Consider the following 20461-nt stretch of genomic DNA (forward strand, 5'->3'; position numbering starts at 1 on the left):
TTGACCGGTAGTGTGTTTGTATATTAATCCTGGTGGGATTGAGCTATGAGGAAGTGCAGGATTACTAATACTTTGTTCAATTTGAATAAATTAATTTTGCAAGTAATTTTGTGATTCTGCATTTCCCTTTGTACGTTTTTTTTTTTAATTGTGTGATAAAGGTCTTAAATTTAATTCATAATGGTCTTAAAAGGTCTTAAATTTGACTTGGTGAAACCTGCAGATACCCTGATGAGGCTTCTCCTGCTTTCATTGTGATCTGTAAAGTTCATCTTGTTACCCACCATATCTTCTTTAAAACCGTTCATCTATCCCTCCATCTTTAAGTCCTCGACGAGCCCAAAAACATCTGTGCCCAAAAACATCTGTGCCCAAAAACATCTTGGGACAAGGTTTATACAATCACAGCTGTCACTGTAAGACGGTGTTTGTTTGTCTGAGTTAGCAACAGTAACTAAGGGGGGCGGGGCTTACCGACTAGGGTCAATTTGACAAGGAAATCAGAAATCGAACAGCGCCCGAGGGATAAGATGTCAGCTGACCTTAGGCTCGATAATTATTGATATTTTTGATGACCTATTTAAAATAAGGACCAGGAGAAAAATATTTTACATTTAAACATTTTTATTTTAAACGTAACCTTCCTCTGATTATAATCCCCTCAGTTATAAAGGCAGAAATGTCAACAGAACCATGGAAAACACTCAAACAATTAAAATATAAACACGTCTAAAATTTTAAATTTCAATTATCGTTCACATTAAGCTGCAGTGCCTCCGTTATTTCTCTGTAACTGTGAGCGTTTAGAGGCTTTATCACAAGGCACTGATGCAGAGTAACATCACCTCTCAGTGTAGTTTCAAAGGCTGAACCCGAAATTGCCCCCTATACCCTACACAGGGCACTATCTGAGGGGACGGCCATTTTGTAGTGGTGGACGTTATTGAGTGCACTCATTCTATCCCACAATGCACCGCAATAACGAGTGTAACGTGTACATCGGCTGTCCGAATTCACTCACTTGTTTTCATTCACTCTTTCAAGTGAACTATATTAGTGGACTAAAGTAGGGAACAGTGATTTGGGTCGATTTCAGATTCAGCCGAAGTCAAGAATAGCACAACGGCGAGCGCGTCGATAGGCCTGTCACGATAACTACTTTTTGTTTCACGATATACCGTCCCGAAAAAATTGCGATAAATGATATTATTGTCATTTTAAGACTATTTTATGCCACTGAATATATAACCCTAATATAACAGCATTATAATGCAAGTAAACCTACACACTTTCAAATGACAACCTTTTAATTCTTTAGATCATGGAAATTAAGGGTAAAAAATATATTATCCTAAATAAAAAAAATGTAAGTAGTAAATAAACATGTTCCCTTGTGAGACGGCTTTAACACTCGTCATTCTGCGTTGAGCTTTATACGGATCAGGGGAAATCTAAATCGAGTCCATTTGGGCTTATTCTTCCAAACTGTCAGTAGTTGTCAGGAAAACACTATATCGCCTAAAATGGCGGCTTTGTTTCGATAACCGCTCTGGGTATGTGAAGGACCTGCCCAAAAACCACTTTTGCCTCCATCACGGTGAACATACAAGATGACGGCACAATCGAGTGAAACGTTGGTGACATTCATTATCATATAATCAGGGCTCGACGTTAACGCTTGTCCGGGACAAGTGGATTTTTTGAAGGGGCGAGTGAAAAATAATTTTACTTGCCTGACGGACAAGTGTCCTGATAAAACGTCAAAACAAAAATAACTAGGGAATCACCAAAGTGCAAGAATGATTCTGCATTTATTACTGTAAGTGGCGATTGTCAGTGAATGATAATAATGTATAGCTGACGGTAATGTTGCACTGTTGACGCTCGCGCAGCCTCTCGAGGAGAAATCGAGACAAATGTGCGCCGCTCACACAGAGAAACTCTGTTAACACACTGCCGTAAACATGTAGAAATGTGGAGTTTATTTATATTTATAACATATGATACAGTTGCAGCGTCACATTAGCAAGAGTGCTGTTTTCCTGAATAACATCACGACTGAACATTACACTGATTTCAAAAGACGGCTCCATAAACAAATATTAACATTACGTCACTTACATTTTAGATGCAATATTGAGTGTTTTTATTCTATTTCAGCAGCGAAAATAGTTCCAAAAGATCACAGCAGAACGTGTCACAGCATCAGTGTGTGTTAGTGAATGATTCAGCGTTTTGAATGAATCGGTTGAATCAAAGATTCAATGAACTATTCGTAAACGACCGCCTCATTACTGAATGAATCAGCATTTGAACGAATCGACTCAATGATTCGCTCATTCAGACGGTCACAGCGCCACCTACTGGTGCTTTAGTTTCATCTTTCCAACATTTCTTATTTGTATATTCAAAAAATATTTAAAACAATCTCATAACATTATTTAATGCAGTTGTAATTTTTCAGTGTAAATTATTTAATTTGACTGGTAACAGCCAGTGTCGTCTTCTAATTTAATTTATTGATCCAATTTAAGAATATAAAAGGAAATCTGAATCATAGCCTATATTTAATAAGATTAGGGGAATATGCCCTTTATAAAAGGTAAAAATATCACAAATATGCATATGTCAAAGCTGATTGAACACTGGAGAGAATATTGCTTCAGAATACATTTTATTTACAACACACACACAAAAAAAATTCTTTTTTTTTCCGGACAAGCACATTTTTTACTCGGACAAGTGGCACGTGAACATGCTTAATGTCGAGCCCTGATGTAAACATAATGTACGATATATATCATATCACAAAACATTATTGAGGTCATGTACATATTTTGTGCGATATATTGATTATTGCGATTATTCCAAACGAATGCGGAGCCAGACGAAAGTATAATCAAGGCTGGTAAAACAAGTGTGTGTGGGATTATTCCAGTCTTGGTCTGGACGACGGTCTTGCATATTTTTCGGACGACGGTCAGACTTATACAATCCTAAAAACTGCCATACTTGCGAGCCGACTCGTTTTCCTGTTTTATCAACAGTTTCCTCTCTCGCTCGCACTCATTTTTGGCGTAGTCGGCGTGACTGTGTCGCCCGCGCACTTTTGCTTTACTGGCCAAGAGCATAAAGTTGAATGACAGGTGACGAGAACCAATCAGATTGGATAAAATAACACGCATCCAATTCTGATTCGCCATGGACGCAGCGACCTGTGTCCGGAGGAGGATCTTTAAGAACCAATTAGAGACCAGCTTCAGGTCACATGCTCCCCGTATATTTTTAGACTCAGATCCCTCACGCATGAAACATATTGAAGAACATATAAAATAGTTCACCCATCAAAGCCAGTTTTTATTAAATGCTGAGGCTCTTACTAACAACATATTTACTGCACACAGACATATTGAGACACACTGAGTGTCAGGATCCCAAAATGTCCCCATTCTTCTGCTGAAGCTTCACTTCGTATTGCCTGTATCCACTTTTATCTTCTTAAACGCTCGTTTTTTTGGGTCGACAGCTTATAAAAACTTATTTCTGTGTTTTTTAGTTTGTTTGCTGAACACTTTGTCACATATCAGCTTTTAGACATTGTTCTGTTTTTTGTTATAAGTCCAAAATGACAATGAGGCGCTTCACGCAATGCAAAGTCAATGGAGAGCGTTGGATTGTTTCCCCCCCCCCGGTGTGGGCGTGGCCTAAATACGCTCTGTCTCTATACGTTGCTTGGTTACCAGAGAGAGAGCGAGTGCCTTTGTTCATGCAACCAAACTTACTTCGCAACTTCAGTTTTTTTCCGACGAAGAAAAACTAAATTATCGAACGCATTTTTTATTGATATTGATTACGTGTCTAATATTACGTGACCTGTTTTGTTTTCTCTCCAGTGTCATTGGAGATCATCTGAAACAGGATCTGATGGATAACTGGACACTTCGTGGCATCCTGAAGGCCGAGAACATGAGGACTATAACACATAGAGGCTGTGTGTCCGGAGTTTGGAGGTCGCGCTTTTAACTCGACGTATAACAACATTGATGACATTAATGATGACATTGTGAACACCCGCCCAAGCTCATCATGATCCCTGCGAATCTGCTGTGGATGGGGCTGGTGGTGTTTGGGGTGGAGGCCGGAGCGGGCCTCAGTTTCCCGGGATCCTCCGGCCAATGGGCCTCGTTCCCGGTGTGGAACGCCTGCTGTGAGACGCACATGAGCTTCAGCCTGAAGGCCCGGAGCGCGGCGGGGCTGCTGCTGTACCTCGATGACGAGGGCTTCTGCGATTTCCTGGAGCTGCACATCCACAAGGGCAAACTCCGGCTCTGCTTCTCCATCTTCTGCTCCGAGCCGGCCTGCGTGCGCTCAGATGTGCTCATCAGCGACAGCCAATGGCATTCGGTCACGCTGAGGCGGAGCTTCAGAAACACCACCCTCATCGTGGACCAGGAGGTGAAGCGGGCGGAGGTGAAGTCCAAGCGGAGGGATATGACGGTGTTCAGTCCGCTGTTTCTGGGCGGGATTCCCCCGGAGTCTGTGCAGCGGACATCGGACACTGTGAAAGCTCACGCTCCCTTTATGGGCTGGATAACAGAGCTGAAGGTCAACGGCTCTGAGCCGGAGGTCATCGGGGTCAGCGCCGGGGTCAGCGCCGGACTCTGCGGGTCAGACGGCATGTGTTTAAATGGAGGCGTGTGCAGTTTCGTCAACGACGAGCCCACATGTGACTGCTCGGAAACCGGCTATCAGGGAAAACACTGCAGTGAAGGTGAGAAACACTGAGAACGGAGGAAGCCAGATACAAGTTCATTAGCATAGACCCCGCCCACGACTGCTGACGGACTCCACCCTATTAGCATAGCTCCGCCCACGACTGCTGACGGACTCCACCCTATTAGCATAGACCCCGCCCACGACTGCTGACGGACTCCGCCCTATTAGCACAGACCCCGCCCACGACTGCTGATGGACTCCACCCTATTAGCACAGACCCCGCCCACGACTGCTGACCGACTCCACCCTATTAGCACAGACCCCGCCCACGACTGCTGACGGACTCCGCCCTATTAGCACAGACCCCGCCCACGACTGCTGACGGACTCCACCCTATTAGCACAGACCCCGCCCACGACTGCTGACGGACTCCACCCTATTAGCACAGACCCCGCCCACGACTGCTGACCGACTCCACCCTATTAGCACAGACCCCGCCCACGACTGCTGACGGACTCCACCCTATTAGCACAGACCCCGCCCACGACTGCTGACGGACTCCGCCCTATTAGCACAGACCCCGCCCACGACTGCTGACGGACTCCACCCTATTAGCACAGACCCCGCCCACGACTGCTGACCGACTCCACCCTATTAGCACAGACCCCGCCCACGACTGCTGACGGACTCCACCCTATTAGCACAGACCCCGCCCACGACTGCTGACGGACTCCGCCCTATTAGCACAGACCCCGCCCACGACTGCTGACGGACTCCACCCTATTAGCACAGACCCCGCCCACGACTGCTGACCGACTCCACCCTATTAGCACAGACCCCGCCCACGACTGCTGACGGACTCCGCCCTATTAGCACAGACCCCGCCCACGACTGCTGACGGACTCCACCCTATTAGCACAGACCCCGCCCACGACTGCTGACGGACTCCACCCTATTAGCACAGACCCCGCCCACGACTGCTGATAGACTCCACCCTATTAGCATAGCTCCGTCCACGACTGCTGACCGACTCCACCCTATTAGCACAGACCCCGCCCACGACTGCTGACCGACTCCACCCTATTAGCATAGACCCCACCCATGACTGCTGACAGACTCCGCCCTATTAGCACAGACCCCGCCCACGACTGCTGACCGACTCCACCTTATTAGCACAGACCCCGCCCACGACTGCTGACCGACTCCACCCTATTAGCACGGACCCCGCCCACGACTGCTGACGGACTCCACCCTATTAGCACAGACCCCGCCCACGACTGCTGACGGACTCCACCCTATTAGCATAGCTCCGCCCACGACTGTTGACAGACTCAGCCCTATTAGCATAGCTCCACCCACGACTGCTGACCGACTCCGCCCTATTAGCATAGCTCCGCCCACGACTGCTGATGGACTCCGCCCTATTAGCATAGCTCCGCCCACGACTGCTGACCGACTCCACCCTATTAGCATAGCTCCGCCCACGACTGCTGACCGACTCCACCCTATTAGCATAGCTCCGCCCATGACTGCTGACAGACTTTCCTGTTGTTCTTCTGTTGTTTGATTCATATTAACTGCAGATATAGCAGTAGGTGCTGTATATTACACTGCTGTCACTTTAACACACATCTAATACACACATGTGATTTCTTTACGTTCACACACACAACCGACTGTGTTTATGTGAACTGTGTGTGTTTTTGACATAACCTTGTGTGTGTATTTGACAGTTTAAGCACAATAAGACGTGAAAGAGAACTGAGTTTAAAACTCACGGGACGCTCCGTCTGACACACAGCTTTCTGTGTGTGTGTGTGTGTGTGTGTGTGTGTGTGCGCTCAAAAAACATACATCAGGAGTTTAGACTAATATAAAACACATCAGATCATGAACTCATGATGATGATGAAGAACTGCAGAGTCACATGATAGCGTGTAGTTTTGGCCTGAGTATCAGAGGCACGAGCTGTACAGGCTCCGCCCTCTTCTGGAGAGGGGGCGGAGCAGCAGCTCATTTGCATTTAAAGATACAGGCACGAAAACAGAAGGTTTTACACCTTCAGTGTCACATGATCCTTCAGAAATCATTAGGATTTGATTATTTGCAGTGTGTTGAGAACACTTCATATTTTTATGGAATTAAAACATTTGGGGTAAGATCTTGAAATAAAAATAGAAATTAATTTTCAACAAATTTTGAAAATTTATTCAACAAAGTGACATGTATGTACTGTAATATTTCACCGTTTTACTGTATATTTGATCACGTAAATGGTGAGCAGAAGAGACTTGATCTCCTATTTATTATTGTCCTACAAGTTCAAGTTTTGATTAATGAGCATTTATGAGTGTGTGTAATTGTGGAATATCATAATTACAGCGCTGTATTTTGTTTCAATGACAGTGTGAAAGTGGTTCATGTGTAGATCCTCTTTGGATCAGAGTTATGAGGTGTTGTTTTGAGTTATTAAACACCAGCAGATCATCGTTTAGAGAGGCTTTCTTCCCACACGGGACGCATCATCATCACATTATGAATATTAACACCTGGAATGATTCTGTCAGCTGTTTTGATGGGAATTGCATCCTCCACACTTTAACTACCCAGGAGCAGTTTTAACACACACACACACACACACACACACACACACACACACACACACACACACACACACACACACACACACACACACACACACACACACACACACACACACACACTCAGAATAGATGAATGCATTCACTAAACATAACTGATAATCGACGATTCTGCAAATCATATTTTGCATAAAGGAAATGTATTCTGCTATTTTACCCTCAATTCATAATTTTCGGTTTCGTTTTTCATAATAAGCTCATTTAACCAGAGCATTGCTGTTTATAATAATTAATTGTTATGTAATCATTGTAGTAATTAGTGTTTTGTGGTTTGACATTAAGGTTGTATTCATTGACATTAGATTTTTGTTTTTGGTCATTTTACATGTTTACGTCCACTTAAAGCTGCACTATGTAAAATTTTTTCAGTGAATATAGTGTGTTATATATTGTGTTCATTTGAGGACTTACAATATCCCAAATGTTTCCAGCTGTTTGTAAATGGTGAGATGCTCTGTTAGCCGAGGGGGGCGTGGCCTGTCGATGACATCATGTCAGGTGAAGACCACATGTCCCAAGATTCTTCAAAACTACGCCTTTGTTTTGAACAGGCGAACTCTAGCAGACAGAAAAACTTACATAGTGCACCTTTAACGCACTTTACGTGATACTTCATTTCACATTTTCCATATAATAAGACTTTTATTTTGTAGAGAGCCTTCAAACATGGATTCCACTTTACAGTAGTGCTCAAAAATGAAATGATAAAATATACGAGCATTTGTACATCAAAGATTCATCCATTAGATCGTTTCCATCCGATCTCACAGTATTTCTCTCTCAACATTATAGAAGAGAAATAATATATTTGTATTTGAGTTAATAAATGTTCTAAAGATGGGTTGATCATGAGATAATGTTCTCACACACACACACGGTTTCATGTTCAGAGAGTAACTGAATGAACATTAATAAAGAGGCTCTGTGCTGTGCTAGTTCTGGCTCATTAATGCATCATGAAGGGCTATTATTGAGAGGTTTACCTTTAATCAACATCATACAGAATGCTGGGTTAAAAATAACCCAGGTTGGGTTGAAAATGGACTAACCCAGCATTTGGGTTGTTTTAATCCAGCAATTGGGTTGTTTTAACCCAGCAATTGAGTTGTTTTAACCCAGCATTTGAGTTGTTTTAACCCATCAATTGAGTTGTTTTAACCCAGCATTTGGGTTGTTTTAACCCAGCATTTGAGTTGTTTTAACCCATCGATTGAGTTGTTTTAACCCAGCATTTGGGTTGTTTTAACTCAGCGATTGAGTTGTTTTAACCCAGCGATTGAGTTGTTTTAACCCAGCATTTGAGTTGTTTTAACCCATCGATTGAGTTGTTTTAACCCAGCATTTGGGTTGTTTTAACTCAGCGATTGAGTTGTTTTAACCCAGCGATTGAGTTGTTTTAACCCAGCGATTGAGTTGTTCTAACCCAGCATTTGGGTTGTTTTAACTCAGCGATTGAGTTGTTTTAACCCAGCATTTGGGTTGTTTTAACTCAGCGATTGAGTTGTTTTAACCCAGCGATTGAGTTGTTCTAACCCAGCATTTGGGTTGTTTTAACCCAGCGATTGAGTTGTTCAGAGAGTAACTGAATGAACATTAATAAAGAGGCTCTGTGCTGTGCTAGTTCTGGCTCTTTAATGCATCATGAAGGGCTATTATTGAGAGGTTTACCTTTAATCAACATCATACAGAATGCTGGGTTAAAAATTACCCAGGTTGGGTTGAAAATGGACTAACCCAGCATTTGGGTTGTTTTAATCCAGCAATTGAGGTGTTTTAACCCAGCATTTGGTTTGTTTTAACCCAGCATTTGGGTTGTTTTAATCCAGCAATTGAGGTGTTTTAACCCAGCATTTGGTTTGTTTTAACCCAGCATTTGGGTTGTTTTAATCCAGCAATTGAGGTGTTTTAACCCAGCATTTGGTTTGTTTTAACCCAGCATTTGGGTTGTTTTAATCCAGCAATTGAGGTGTTTTAACCCAGCATTTGGGTTGTTTTAATCCAGCGATTGGTTTGTTTTAACCCAGCATTTGGGTTGTTTTAACCCAGCATTTGGGTTGTTTTAATCCAGCGATTGGGTTGTTTTAACCCAGCATTTGGTTTGTTTTAACCCAGCATTTGGGTTGTTTTAACCCAGCATTTGGGTTGTTTTAACCCAGCATTTGGATTGTTTTAACCCAGCATTTGGGTTGTTTTAATCCAGCGATTGGGTTGTTTTAACCCAACATTTGGGTTGTTTTAACCCAGCATTTGGGTTGTTTTAACCCAGCGATCGAGTTGTTTTAACCCAACATTTGGGTTGTTTTAACCCAGCATTTGGGTTGTTTTAATCCAGCGATTGGGTTGTTTTAACCCAGCATTTGGGTTGTTTTAACCCAGCATTTGGGTTGTTTTAACCCAGCATTTGGGTTGTTTTAACCCAGCATTTGGGTTGTTTTAATCCAGCGATTGGGTTGTTTTAACCCAACATTTGGGTTGTTTTAACCCAGCGGTTGGGTTAAATGTTTGCTTAAAACAACCCAATTGCTGGGTTAGTCCATTTTCAACCCAACTTGGGTTATTTTTAACCCAGCATTTTTTAGAGTGTAGCTGCAGGATGTGATTTTATTTCCCGTTCAGACACATATATATGCATCAAACATTAGTGTTAGAAAAGACGCTCAGCTGTGTTTAGTGTGTGTGTGTGTGTGTGTGTGTGTGTGTGTGTGTTGGCTCATGTGATTTTGATGTGTGTGTGTGTTTCTGGGAAAGCATCGTGTGATGATTACATCTGCATCTGCTGTCAGTCATTCACTGCTCGGCTGTCATTCCAGATGGATTTGCACATTCAGAATATCTCATCACACAAAAGTATTCATCATGAAATATCATTCATTACTTTCCTACACAAATCAGCTGAGCGGTGTGAAATACAACAGGCTCCTATAATTCAAAGATGTTGCCAAAGTGTGTGTGTGTGTGTGTGTGTGTGTGTGTGTGTGTGTGTGTGTGTGTGTGTGTGTGTGTGTGTGTTACCCATGCAGATTATTACTGTATTGATACGGCTAAAAAACGTAATATCTCACTGTAATATGCCACTGTCTTCACAAAGTAATGTATAGAGTTATGAAATGATTATTTTAGTCATCATGTTTTTGTCGTGTTGTTTTGTGCTATTTTAAGCAGATAAACTAATCACTTTTTGGTGACTCTATAGGCTAAACCTGCAATGATGACAAGAATTAGATGGAAAAAAATACATATTTGGGTGGTGTAATATTATAATAAAATGTCATTAATCCCATATTAAGATAACCCATGTTATTTAAATTATTAAAATACCCTAAATAGACAATGAAGAGCAATAATAATTCACAGCACTGCATAAGATGTATGATAAGGATAACATACGCACAGTTTGACCTAATTAATTATTCAATTGTATAGTTATATAATTTATAATTTGAATAAGAGAACAACACCAATAAACTTGAGATAATCATGAAAATTGTTTTGTTCATTCCATCATATTAGGCTTTTTTCTTGAGGAGCACTTGTGCTCTTAATTAAAAAATTTTAGGAGCACTTTCTGATCAATAACACGTATTCCAATTATAACTTTCCCATTACAGGATGATCTTTGTCCCTTTAAATTAATGTCCAGGGGCATTTTTACCATTAGAAGAGCAATGTTTTCTAATCTTATTAAATGTATGCACCATCTTTGGTCAATTTCTTCATTTAAAATAGAAAAGTTTTTTTTTTTAAATGTTAATTTAAACAATAAATTCAGTTAGAGCAATAAGACACAACCAGACTGTTACCAATCTAATTAAATCCTCATCAAAAGTAGAAGTGGCGCAGAAGCTACATTTACAAGCAGCTCATGGGTAAATAATGTTGTATAAATGTTTTAAATATAAGTTTTTGAATTTAGAAATAGGCTAAGTACAAGTTAAACTTAAACTTTGTTAAAATACTGTAGCCTCTGACTGTTGTAGTTGCTTCTATTGCTCTCATTTGTAAGTCGCTTTGGATAAAAGCGTCTGCTAAATGACTAAATGTAAATGTAAAATATTTTTATTTATTATAGTAGGGGGCGTCAAGTCTATGTGGGAGTGATTGATTCAGTCGTTCAAACGCAGATTCATTCGATCGAACCGCTTGGAGATGCGCAACTGGTGTTGTTTTGATTTTCACGAAATAAACAGTATTGTGGCTAAAACGTTGTTACTTAATATCAACTTGTCTATTGGACTTTTGTACAAGATCAGTATCACATTTGCAATCATGCCAATGCTCGGAGCAATAGCAGTCCGTAACTGTTGGCGCTCTGGCGCTAATAAACAGAACTGCGTGCGTCTTGCGGAAGAACAGCCGGATCTACTTCTCTCTGTGTGTGTCTATGGCGAGTCAATGCGACTAAAATAGGCATTACTCCACATGTGTTAATCAGATTTTTGTTTAATTCGAGTATGCTTTAACCGGATTACGGTAATTATAAATCGCTGTTTGCATGGAGTATTGTTGTCCATCAGTGAACTCCAGCAGGGCTGGACATTAGCCGGTTCACACGCTCGTCCTTCTGTTAATCTGGCATTCACTTGTCCGAGTAAAACATTTGCTTTTCCGGATTTTTTTTGTAAATATAATCTATACTGAAGCAATATTCTCACCAGTGTTTAATCAGCTTTGACATATTTAAATATGCATATTTGTCATATTTGTACCTTTTTAAAAAGGCCATTTTTCCACAATCTTATTAAATATAGGCTATGCTTCAGCTTTCCTTTTATATTCTTAAATTTGATCAATAAATTAAATTAGAAGACGACACTGGCTGTTACCAATCAAATTAAATAATTTACACTGAAAAATTACAACTGCATTAAATAATGTTATGAGATTATTTTAAATATTTTTGAATATACAAATAAGAAATGTTGGAAAGATGAAAGTAAAGCACCAGTAGGTGGCGCTGTGACCGTCTGAATGAGCGAATCATTGAGTCGATTCGTTCAAATGCTGATTCATTCCTGAATTTGGCGGTCGTTGAATCTTTGATTCAACCGATTCATTCAAACACTGAATCATTCACTAACACACACTATTGTTGTTTTTCACTCGCCCCTTCAAAAAATCCACTTCTCCCACAAGCGTTAATGTCCAGCCCTGTCCAGTCATGTTCATAACTCTTAAATATTAGTTACTATTGGTGACTGAGGAGCAAATGCTTAACTCCTCATATTGTTCTGCAATATTCCTAATTATGTGTAACTATCAATCAATATCTTCTGAATTATATAACTATTATACAGGCCCAGTTCTCAAACGCAAGCAAAAGCACCCTCAGTTACTGTAATAATATTGAGGAAACAGATTTGGCAGATTTGCACATTTGTGTCTCGTCAAATGCATCTAATCACTGTCTGAGCAGCCAATCACAGATCTAGATAAAGATCTATTCAGGTCTGAGTTACTGCAGGCTCACCAAACCTCTCATTAACAAACAAACTCAAGACACGATGTGAGTAAGAGATTTATTGTTGACGGCTTCATTTTTATAACGGATCTTTGTGAGATCACGAACTGATAAAGCAACAGCCTTTCGTGATCGCAGCGATCTTGGCTTAATCTTGGCTTCAGTCATTCTTTGACTAAAACTATTATTGCTAAGAGGACCACAAAGTTTCAGAAGTGACTAAATCTAAATATAAACGCCACTGCATGAGACAGAAATATCCCAGAGACCCAGAAGAGACGTGTTGCCACTGTAGAGGACATTATAGTTCAGTGACAACACACAGTTTTAAGTCTGGATATTCTTATGAAATATGAGATTCTTTATTACATTTACATATTGTCCCAAAACACATTAATAATCAAATTAGATACAGTGTATAGATGCATTACCTAGAATGGGAATGGCATTTATGGCCATGTTTACACACATATTGCATAAAGTAAAATGGAATTTCAAATGAGAATCATCTTTATACAAAGTTTGGATTAAAAAAACTTGAAGCATAAAAATTTATTGGTAAATGAAAACACAAATCCCATTGTTTGTCTATTGATGTCTTTTAATTTTCTCAATAAATGTGGTTTATTGTGGTCAATTTTATCGCATGATATCGCAAAAACAACCATTTCTCATGGGCCTACCATTGCAGAAACAGACCAAGCAATCAAAATGTCCAGATTTACATGAACTAACCTGTTTATCACTCGTCAACATTAGAGCATTCACTGTAAAAAAAAACATAAAAGTAAGAATTAAGATATTTTACTTTCATTTTACGGTTTTTGTTTGTCAGCCGTAGCTGCCAGTCATTTACCATTTTTTTAATGATTTTATTTTTTACAGTGAAACTAATAAGATTTACTTTAAAATTACAAAGAATAATGTTAAATTGTTAGTATGGACATAAACCTTTAATATAATGAGCTAAATATTGTATTACAGGTAATTTTACATACATTTGTATGTAATTTCAGAAAACAGAAAAATACTGGATAAATAATATCCAGTATAATTGCAATAATTAACAATAATTTCCCTCTATAAAAAATGAGAATGACTGTGATTTGTCATTAATGATAAAACAATGGTCAAGTTGTTAATATACTGATATTTTTTGTAATTTTACATGAATTTGTATGTAATTTATGAAAACAGAAAAATATTGTATAAATAACACAGTAATTTTCCTTCATAAAAATGAGAATTACTGTAATTTGTCATTAATGATATAATCCTTAAAATAACAGTCAAGTTGTTTATTTACAGATATTGTTTGTAATTTTACATAGTTTTAAACATAATTCAAAATTACAGGCAAATACTGTAAACAATTTAGAGTTATTTTCCAAGCTCATGTGCAGTAACACTGCGGTTCTGTGTGCTTTATGGTGCTTAACATTATACAGATAGATCAATACATCTTTCATCATAAATGAGTGAGCGGATGAATTGAACAGTGTGTGTTTATCTCACACACACACACACACACACACACACACACACACACACACACACACACACACACACACACAATGCTGCTTATTATTTGAAATTCAAACTTTCCATTAAATTATTTAAAAGCTTTTTCATTACTTTGATCAGACGAAAGGATTACAGGATTTGGCGTCTCTCTCTTTCACACACACACACACACACACACACACACACACACACACACACACACACACACACACACACACACACACACACACACACACACACACACACACACACACACACACACACACACTGCTCAGCTCATATAATTACTTTGATGCACTGCTCTGTGCTGTAATTCTAGATATCAAACCACATTACGGACAACTTTTACATCTCTCTCTCTCAGATTAATTTTATGCATCATTTCATTCCACATGTATCTGTTTGTCTCTTTTCACAATACATATCGTTCCAGAGCAGCTTCACAGAAGCATTCAGCATTGGTGTCAGAGCTGGAGTTAGGGATGGGCGTATCCATATGAAATATTGATATATCGGTACTGAAGTGAGTTGCGAAAAGTATAAATACTCAAATTAAAATATCGATATTAAGGTGTGTTGTTTAACTAGTAATTGTGTGTATTTAAAAAGATTATTTAATGTGAGTCAGTGTTAATTTCACTGATGATAACTCAATAAAAACCAGTGTTGGAGGACAAACACTATGAGGAAAATCTACTGTCATTTTCATGAATGAATAAAAACGAGATGAAGATGTTGGTGAGGGTCGATGGTTCCTCTAGACTCTATTCCTCGGTCAGAGCCTCTGAAACTGCAGTGATTTGGACCTTCAGCCGTTGGTTCCCATTGAAGTCCATTATGTGCAGAAAAATCCTGGAATGTTCTCCTCAAAAAACTTGATTTAGAAAGAAAGACATGACATCTTGAATGACGACCATGTGTAAATAAAAATATCTAATAAGTTGCAATGAAGGCGTATTGAATGTTTCAGCACTTCTCCAAACGTACTCAAACGTCAGTCACAGGCCACAGAATGAAGAAATAGATTTCAGGCCTTTCTTGTGATCATTGTTTTGTTTTTTGTTTTGTCTTCTCTCTGTATATGTATCGATTTGGGCTTAACTTGTAATGTAGCCACCTAAGGCCTGTACCATGAAGCCGGTTTAGCTGCTAGCCAGAAATGTTTAAGCTTAGTTTGTGCTAATCCTGGGTTTTAGGTACCATTAAAGTGGTTTGGCTATTAGCCGTGTTCATCTCCATAGTAACTTACTCTCCAGGGCTAACCTGGGGCCTGTACCATGATGGTAGTTTAACAAACTCAGGGTTACGGGATTAGTTTCGAGTTGACAAAACCAAACCAATCTATTCAGGCTTTGTTGGTCCCATGATGCTGATCATCAGCTTTCTCTGTCAACTCAGGCTTTGATCCGGAGTTTAGGATCTGTGACATCAGCAGTGAACAGCCAATCACACGCTGTGGATCAGTCAAACTGAGATTCACTTCTCACGAGAGAAGCCGCGAAAATGATTTCTCTCTTCTGCAGAATATTACATGATTGAAAATATTAAGAATTTAAACAAATTTACACAGGAAGAAGAAAAGAGCTGTCTATCAAAGTGGACAACTTTAAGAAAAATCTTACTTATGTGGCGTTCACACCGGACGCGATTATTCGTGCGAAGGTGGACGCGTGTACATTTTGAGTTTACTCGCGCGAATCGCGCGTGACATTCACTGCACAACAGACGTGATTCTCCTCATGGGCGGAGCTTCTGCCAGCGGCTCGTCTCGTTGAGAAATGGCGGACATGGGCTGTGTTTACACGTCTTTTTTTTGTTAAAATCTACTGTTAATGTGTGACAAAACGTAGTTTTTAAGACTTTTTCAGTCGATAATGTAGAAGTTTAAAGCTCAAATGTGTGGTTTATTTATATAAAGAGAGCCTATTTGAACATGTGATGTGGTGTGTGTGTGTGTGTGTGTGTGTGTGTGTGTGTGTGTGTGTGTGTGTGTGTGTGTGTGTGTGTGTGTGTGTGTGTGTGTGTGTGAGTGTGTGTGTGTGTGTGAGCTCCAGTGAGATCAGCCTTTCCTCAGCCAGTTCTTCTGCCGCTGCTCTGATGATCTGTGGTGTGTGTGTGTGTGTGTGTGTGTGTGTGTGTGTGTGTGAGCTCCAGTGAGATCAGCCTTTCCTCAGCCAGTTCTTCTGCCGCTGCTCTGATGTCTCTGTGGTGTGTGTGTGTGTGTGTGTGTGTGTGTGTGTGTGTGTGAGCTCCAGTGAGATCAGCCTTTCCTCAGCCAGTTCTTCTGCTGCTGCTCTGATGTCTCTGTGTGTGTGTGTGTGTGTGTGTGTGTGTGTGTGTGTGTGTGTGTGTGTGTGTGTGTGTGTGTGTGTGTGTGTGTGAGTGTGTGTGTGTGTGTGAGCTCCAGTGAGATCAGCCTTTCCTCAGCCAGTTCTTCTGCCGCTGCTCTGATGTCTCTGTGGTGTGTGTGTGTGTGTGTGTGTGTGTGTGTGTGTGTGTGTGAGCTCCAGTGAGATCAGCCTTTCCTCAGCCAGTTCTTCTGCCGCTGCTCTGATGTCTCTGTGGTGTGTGTGTGTGTGTGTGTGTGTGTGTGTGTGTGTGTGTGTGTGTGTGTGTGTGTGTGTGTGTGAGTGTGTGTGAGTGTGTGTGTGTGTGTGTGTGTGTGTGTGTGTGTGTGTGTGTGTGTGTGTGTGTGTGTGTGTGTGTGTGTGTGTGTGTGTGTGTGAGTGTGTGTGTGTGTGTGAGCTCCAGTGAGATCAGCCTTTCCTCAGCCAGTTCTTCTGCCGCTGCTCTGATGTCTCTGTGGTGTGTGTGTGTGTGTGTGTGTGTGTGTGTGTGTGTGTGTGTGTGTGTGTGTGTGTGTGTGTGTGTGTGTGAGCTCCAGTGAGATCAGCCTTTCCTCAGCCAGTTCTTCTGCCGCTGCTCTGATGTCTCTGTGGTGTGTGTGTGTGTGTGTGTGTGTGTGTGTGTGTGTGTGTGTGTGTGTGTGTGTGTGTGTGTGTGTGTGTGTGTGTGAGTGTGTGTGTGTGTGTGAGCTCCAGTGAGATCAGCCTTTCCTCAGCCAGTTCTTCTGCCGCTGCTCTGATGTCTCTGTGGTGTGTGTGTGTGTGTGTGTGTGTGTGTGTGTGTGTGTGTGTGTGTGTGTGTGTGTGTGTGTGTGTGTGTGAGCTCCAGTGAGATCAGCCTTTCCTCAGCCAGTTCTTCTGCCGCTGCTCTGATGTCTCTGTGGTGTGTGTGTGTGTGTGTGTGTGTGTGTGTGTGTGTGTGTGTGTGTGTGTGTGTGTGTGTGTGTGTGTGTGAGCTCCAGTGAGATCAGCCTTTCCTCAGCCAGTTCTTCTGCCGCTGCTCTGATGTCTCTGTGGTGTGTGTGTGTGTGTGTGTGTGTGTGTGTGTGTGTGTGTGTGTGTGAGTGTGTGTGTGTGTGTGTGAGCTCCAGTGAGATCAGCCTTTCCTCAGCCAGTTCTTCTGCCGCTGCTCTGATGTCTCTGTGGTGTGTGTGTGTGTGTGTGTGTGTGTGTGTGTGTGTGTGTGTGTGTGTGTGTGTGTGTGTGTGTGTGTGTGTGTGAGCTCCAGTGAGATCAGCCTTTCCTCAGCCAGTTCTTCTGCCGCTGCTCTGATGTCTCTGTGGTGTGTGTGTGTGTGTGTGTGTGTGTGTGTGTGTGTGTGTGTGTGTGTGTGTGTGTGTGTGTGTGTGTGTGTGTGTGTGTGTGTGTGTGTGTGTGTGTGTGTGTGTGTGTGAGCTCCAGTGAGATCAGCCTTTCCTCAGCCAGTTCTTCTGCCGCTGCTCTGATGTCTCTGTGGCGGCTCCAGATATAATTCGTCTTGTAACGGCCGATCTTTGCTCTCATGGATCTATAATTTGTTCCCTGGCAAATCGTTTAGGCTGAGGGCAAAGAGAAGTTTCATTACTTTATATTTTTAGGCTATAACTGTACGTTGCAGTTGTAACGTTAGCCGACTAGCGCTGACTTTGAATGTTTGACTGAATTGTTTGCTTTATTTCATGTGTAGCTTGTTATACCTTTTACTTATACTTTTGTATTATTGATCAAACATAAACTTGCATTTAACAAAAAGAGACTGGGTTGTGTTTCATGTCATTTAATGTTATCACAGTGATAATCATATTGTCTGAACCAGATATTAATATACAGATTTTCTCCTCATTGTTGTCACTACTAGAGCAGCTCCTGATTGGTTAACGCGGCGCGAAATATCCGCCAAAGTTCAGATTTTTCAACTTGAGCGAATTGGCGTTCAAAACGCTCAATTCGCGTCCTTCGCGCCGCCTCAATCGCGCGAATCGCGCCGCAGAATGCCATTTCGCGTCTCTGCATTGACTTAACATGTAAATCACTCGCGCGAATCGCGTCCGGTGTGAACACAGCATTAATCAGTGCAAGTAAAAGTTATGAAGTTAGTTTAGTTGATATATAGAGAGAATTGAACATTTAAACTCACATGTAGTCATTTTTATAGCTTTATTTATTGATTTTAAAGCTTATTTGTATGACCTTTATATAGGCTATTTATATTAATTTTAACTATGTGCCTATTAATGATTGATTAAGTAAAATGATACATGTGTAATTGATTAAGGGTATAATAATTACATAAATGATATCTAAGTCATTCAAAAGTATTATTATTATAAATAAGCATTGTTAAAAGCCAGACGCGTTAGTCTTTAAAAAACATTTGCTATAGTGACCTTTAATTTGGATAGAAACAGAGGGCGTGGCTTTATTGCATCAGAGGCGTGTCACTTTGCTCACAGCTGATTGGTCCAATTTCAGTTTGAGATCTCTTATCCAGAACATAACCTGCCCTGGAGCAGGTTAGCCGTGGAGAGTAAGTTACTATGGAGATGAACACAGCTAAAAGCCAAACCACTTTAATGGTACCTAAAACCCAGGATTGGCACAAACTAAGCTTAAACATATCTGGCTAGCAGCTAAACCGGCTTCATGGTACAGGCCCCTGCTCCAGGGCAGGTTATGTTCTGGATAAGAGATTTCAAACTTAAATTGGACCAATCAGCTGTGAGCAAAGTGACACGCCTCTGATGCAATAAAGCCACGCCCTCTGTTTCTATCCAAATTAAAGGTCACTATAGCAAATGTTTTTTAAAGACTAACGCGTCTGGCTTTTAACAATGCTTATTTATAATAATAATAATACTTTTGAATGATTTAGATATCATTTATGTAATTATACCCTTATATGTTTTAGTTAATCAGTCATTAATAGGCACTTAGTTAAAATGTATATTAATAGCCTGTATAAAGGTCATACAAATAAGCTTTAAAATCAATAAAGCTATAAAAATGACTACATGTGATCTTAAATGTTCAATTCTCTCTATATATCAACTAAACTAACTTCATAACTTTTACTTGCATTGACGTATAATATATTTCATTAAGTTATCCTCTTTCATAGACAGCTCTTTTCTTCCTGTCTATGTTTAAATTCTTCATATTTTTCAATCATGTAATATTCTGCAGAAGAGAGAAATGAATCTCAGTTGATCCACAGCGTGTGATTGGCTGTTCACTGCTGATGTCACAGATCCTAAACTCTGGATCAAAGTCTGAGTTGACAGAGAAAGCATCATGGGACACACAAAGCCTGAATAGATTGGTTTGGTTTTGTCAATTCAAAACTAATCTTGTAACCCTGAGTTTGTTAAACTACCTTCATGGTACAGGCCCATGCATGGTATTGTCTTTTGTTCTTTATTTTGCATGTGAACATTTACAGCCTGCCACCTAGTGGTTTGTTTTGGCAGGATTCATGTGGTAATTTACCATGTCACTCAGGTGTTTCTAATAAGTGCACACAAAAGGGGAAATTGTTTGTTTGGGAAGCACACCCTGAAGAAGTGCCTTGGATTTTTCTTTTTTTCCACATTCATTTGAATTCCCGAAAGAGCACCTTCATACTTCTTACTGAACTCCCTGAGCACCTGGACTTCTTTGCCTTTTTAAGTACACAAACGTATGTTTTGTGTCTGAAAGTTGTGTATTAATGCCTACATATTAACAATGAGACTAGTGTGAGTTTCTATGTTGCCATAAACAGCCCATAGTTAGATGAATTA

The 20461-nt window shown here is 40.6% G+C and overlaps 1 protein-coding gene across 1 annotated transcript in view; it reads left to right on the top strand.

Annotated features, from left to right (window-relative positions):
- Window positions 1–4203: 4203 nt before the first annotated feature.
- The window catches only part of nrxn1b (neurexin 1b), a gene marked incomplete at its 3' end in the record, with an annotated part of 141765 nt that continues 125507 nt past the window's right edge, over window positions 4204–20461 (top strand). The window contains exon 1 of the mRNA XM_079843538.1: window positions 4204–4771. Within this exon, the coding sequence (XP_079699664.1) occupies window positions 4219–4771 (553 nt within the window). The 5' untranslated portion in view covers window positions 4204–4218. The remainder of the gene's footprint in view (window positions 4772–20461) is intronic.

This window comes from Gobio gobio (assembly GCF_949357685.1).
Source record: "Gobio gobio genome assembly, chromosome: 18".
In the NCBI taxonomy this organism is placed as follows: Eukaryota; Metazoa; Chordata; class Actinopteri; order Cypriniformes; family Gobionidae; genus Gobio; species Gobio gobio.